The sequence below is a fragment of the Enhydra lutris genome, unplaced genomic scaffold, assembly GCF_002288905.1.
Source record: "Enhydra lutris kenyoni isolate GAN:26980312 unplaced genomic scaffold, ASM228890v2 scaffoldscaffold94, whole genome shotgun sequence".
Lineage (NCBI taxonomy): Eukaryota > Metazoa > Chordata > Mammalia > Carnivora > Mustelidae > Enhydra > Enhydra lutris.
Genome location: NW_019154178.1, coordinates 3,394,065 through 3,397,828, shown reverse-complemented (window position 1 = coordinate 3,397,828; position 3,764 = coordinate 3,394,065). Strand labels below are relative to the sequence as shown.

General features: G+C 48.5%; 1 protein-coding gene across 1 annotated transcript; it reads right to left on the bottom strand.

The window, feature by feature from the left end:
* Window positions 1–380: 380 nt before the first annotated feature.
* Window positions 381–3,490, bottom strand: LOC111138956 (T-cell surface glycoprotein CD1a-like). The gene is made up of 6 exons (XM_022490990.1): window positions 3,331–3,490; window positions 2,445–2,711; window positions 1,472–1,750; window positions 996–1,274; window positions 574–664; window positions 381–426 (listed from the first exon to the last, which is right to left on the bottom strand). The coding sequence occupies exons 1-6, from the start codon at window positions 3,386–3,388 to the stop codon at window positions 381–383; spliced, it is 1,020 nt and encodes a 339-aa protein (XP_022346698.1). The 5' UTR covers window positions 3,389–3,490.
* Between the last annotated feature and the right edge of the window lie 274 nt (window positions 3,491–3,764).

Sequence of the window (3,764 nt, the reverse complement as noted above, 5' to 3'; positions counted from 1 at the left end):
AAGGAGAAAAGGCACCTCGCTAGAGCCAACATTGGGTGGGGCTGAGAAATTGATTTGCCAAAGTGCAAGTAAAGGTTGTGAGAATTCCCACTAGGCAGAGACTGCTTCCACAAGTGAATCAGGGAAGACTCTGAAGAAAATGACACTTCATGTCCGATGTCCCATGGAGGTTCTGGGACTTTTTTCCATACAGAGTTAAATTTTGAATTTTAAGATCCCAGAATCAGGTCACAACAACAAATCCTGGTATATTACACTGAGCTTATATTGACAACTGATCATCAAGCAAAAATGAAAGACAAAGTTGCACACAGAGAGTTGCAAGCACATCACGGCTGAGTTGGGTTTAGGTAAGTACTGGAGCTGGGGCTGTCAGGATTTCACTCCAAGGAGAAGCCAGTGCACTGATGTCTCCACTGTGTTTTCCTGGGAGGAACAGAGGAAGAGTCATTCTGCAGCAGGTGGAGCTGAGGACTGCCCGGGGGAAGGCCACTGGGAGCAGGAGGGCTGAGGACAGCCTGAAAGGTAGGGAGACTCCTAGGAAAGAGCAGGAGGGTGGCTCTAGAGACTTACCAGCCCTTCCAGAGCCACAATGTCAGACCTGCCAGAAGCACCAAGGGCACCATCACTGCCAGGAAAACCAATCCCTTGGAGTGGGGCTGCTCTATGGGTTTGGCACACAAGGAATGTCATTTCCTATCCACCACAGGTTGACCTGCACCTCCCTGGTCCTTTTTGCTCCTGTCACCCTCTACCTTACCAACTGCCCTTCCTCCTTTCACTTCTCCCATCCTGCCTCAGAGATGGGCCTTCACCCAACAAGATGCCTCCTCCCACATCCAGAGAGCCTCTACTCTTAGTTCTCCATTCCTTGGCTTACTGATTTGTCATTTTTTTGTCTGGAATCCCAGCAACCCCAATTTTTCATCTGGCTCTCCTTCTCTGTTTTAGCACCACCTTCCCCCTTTCCCAGGTGGGTCCCAGCTCTTTCTTACCCCAGTAGAGGACCATGTCTTGGCCTCCTAGACTGCTGTGCCTCACCCGGCACAACAGGCCAGCTGCCTCCCTGGTTTTCACATCCAAGGACACCTGAAGATACCATGTCCCATCAGCATGGGGCAGGACTTCACTTTGCTGGGTGCGCTGTTGCTCCTGCTCACCACGCATCCACATCACCAACACAGGCTTTGGATAGAACCCAGAGACATGGCACACCAGCAAGAGACGATCAGGACTGGGACTAGGGCCAGTGGACAGCCAGGCCTCTGGTCTCACTGCAGACACAGAGCAGGAATTCACAGACTGAGGATAGATCTTTACATCACTTTATATAGACATATTTCAAACCTCTAGAAACCTGTCACCATCCTCCCCTCTCCCTCTTGGCTCCTTCTCACCCTGAATTTGAGGGAATGGTGCAAATGTATGAGTGCAGAGTAGAGAATTCATGGAGGGAGGGAGCAAGACTGACCTTGCCGCTGGAGATCTGCCTTTCCTGCATCAAGAAGACCCAACAGGAACTTGGGGCAGGTATCACTGAAAAGTGTGTGTATTTCTTCATTGATCACATGGTCCTGATTGAATAGTTTGCAGACCTCTTGAGCCCTACTTCCTCCCTTTGGAGATGGCCACCATGTCATGTTCTGGAAGCTCGTGAGATCCACCCCTTGATAAGCAAACTTCACAAATCCTACTGATGCTTCCCCAAAGTGTAGCTCACAGCCTTCTGCCAGCTGTATCTGAAATGGATCTGGGGAAGGGAATTTGTGAGTTACAGGACAGGGGGTGTGAAGGACATGAAATGAGATGAGTGGAACCATGGAGGCCTGAAGAAGAGGGGAAAGTTCAGGGGATTGGAGGGAATGGAGCACAGTTTGGTTTGAGGGGAGGATCAAACAAAAGGGAAGTGGTGGTCACTAGATGCAGAGGAAGTGGTGAATGATTGAGAAAGGAACAAATGTTGGAGAAGATACATGAAGGGTGTGGGTAAAGAACAGGGAAGGGCTCAGTAGAAGACCTGGAGATAAAAACAGTCTAGGATGAAGAGAGTACAGTGCAGTACAGGGAAAACACAGACATAATTTGCTGGTGGGATTGAATAGGGAGAAAAGCACAGCCCAAGGAGTCAGTCACAGAGTGACAGAACAAAGTGTGCCTGGTTGAAGGCCAGGGAAAGTGGTGGTCACAGGAGACACTAGTGAGAGACAGGAGAGCACAGCCTATGGTCACTGAGATAAGGGGGAAGTAGCAAAAGATGTGAATATTTTCAAGAATCAGGATCTGGCTTCTACCCCCTGCCCAGAGGTTGTGATTCAGATTTATGATAGGGGAGTTGTGAGTTTCAGAAGCCAGTGGATGCTCTTTCCTAGAGGAAGAAGGAACTCAAGGATACCTACACACACCTGCCACCTCCATCCCTCCTTCCCTGAGGGAACTGAACTCACATTCAAGCTGCCAGTGTCTGACATGGTCTTGAAACACCTGACAAAGTCCAATGAAGTATGCATAGAGTAACTTTTCCAATTTCATCAGCTCCATGTGGCTCCAGTTGCCTTTGGACCAAGGCCACAAGAAAATGAAAGCACCAGTCTTGTTGTCCCAGCCATGAGTCTGTATCTCATCCAGCCAAGCTGAACCCAGACTTTGTGTCCAGGAACGGTTGTAAAAGGATACAGTCAGGGTAATTTGGAAGGAAATTGGCTCCTGCACATCTGTGGCAAAAGTAAAGATAGACTTTGGAAGAGAGGGCATTGGGAAGGAGAGAGAATAGAGAAGGTGCCAGGGAGGGGAACGAAAATCTAGATGACAGAGAAGCCATAGTTGTCCCAGGAGACATGTGGTGCTCCAGAGCCCCAAGTTTCCTACCCACCCTACAGAAGAGCACACGGCCCTGGGATTAGGGATGCTCTCAGGAAGGAACCAGTCTGGTACTTTCCCTCCCCAGGTATTTGTGGGGACTCATTCCACAAGTGGTCACATATGCTCATGCATAAACACACTTATGAACTCATACAAACTTACACAACTTTACACACTCTTATACAAACAAACATACACAGATACATATGTACATGGACATACAGACACAGAGACACACATATAAACATAAACAAACACAGACAGACATATACCCACATGTACACATACATAGACACACGTAGAGATGCACACCTATACATGAATACACAAACTCCTATGTACCTATATACACATATGCACACATACAAACAGACACACAGGCACAGGGACACACATCACACACACAAAAAGGCAGAGAAACACACACACACACGCACACTCTTACACCCACTGGGTAGGGCCAGATCTCACCTTCACTGTCACTGCCTGGGAGGAGAACCACCAGCAGCACAAGTTGCAGGAACAGCATTGTATTTGCAGATGTTCTTTCTGTCTCTTACAAAGTTGGTCTTTGACGGTTGTTCTAACAAACCTACCCCATACACAGCCCTCTCTTCTGACTTCCTTCTCCATACACAAGCCTTCCTTTAGTCTCTGCGACAATGCAAATGTGCTCCTCCCTCAACCCTGGAAGACCTACTCAGACTCTTACTTCCCATCCTGGTCTGTCCCCTACTCTGTCTTCCAATTTCTCCCTGTCACCAGCTTCCATCCTACTCCCATCCCCCAATTCAGATGGTGTGGAACAAGTCTTGTGTAGCATGGAAAAGTCACCCCACTTCTCACGTCCATTCTTCTCATCCAGACAGTAACCCATGAAAATCCATGGCTCCCAGCACCCAGCC

Excerpts from the sequence above, each read along its gene's own strand:
- LOC111138956 (XM_022490990.1), bottom strand. The coding sequence starts at position 3,388 with ATGCTGTTCCTGCAACTTGTGCTGCTGGTGGTTCTCCTCCCAGGCAGT. Across the intron at positions 1,751-2,444 it reads CAGACACTGGCAGCTTGAAT|ATCCATTTCAGATACAGCTG; the intron begins GTGAGTTCAGTT and ends TCCCTTCCCCAG. Across the intron at positions 1,275-1,471 it reads GGCAGATCTCCAGCGGCAAG|TGAGACCAGAGGCCTGGCTG; the intron begins GTCAGTCTTGCT and ends CTGTGTCTGCAG.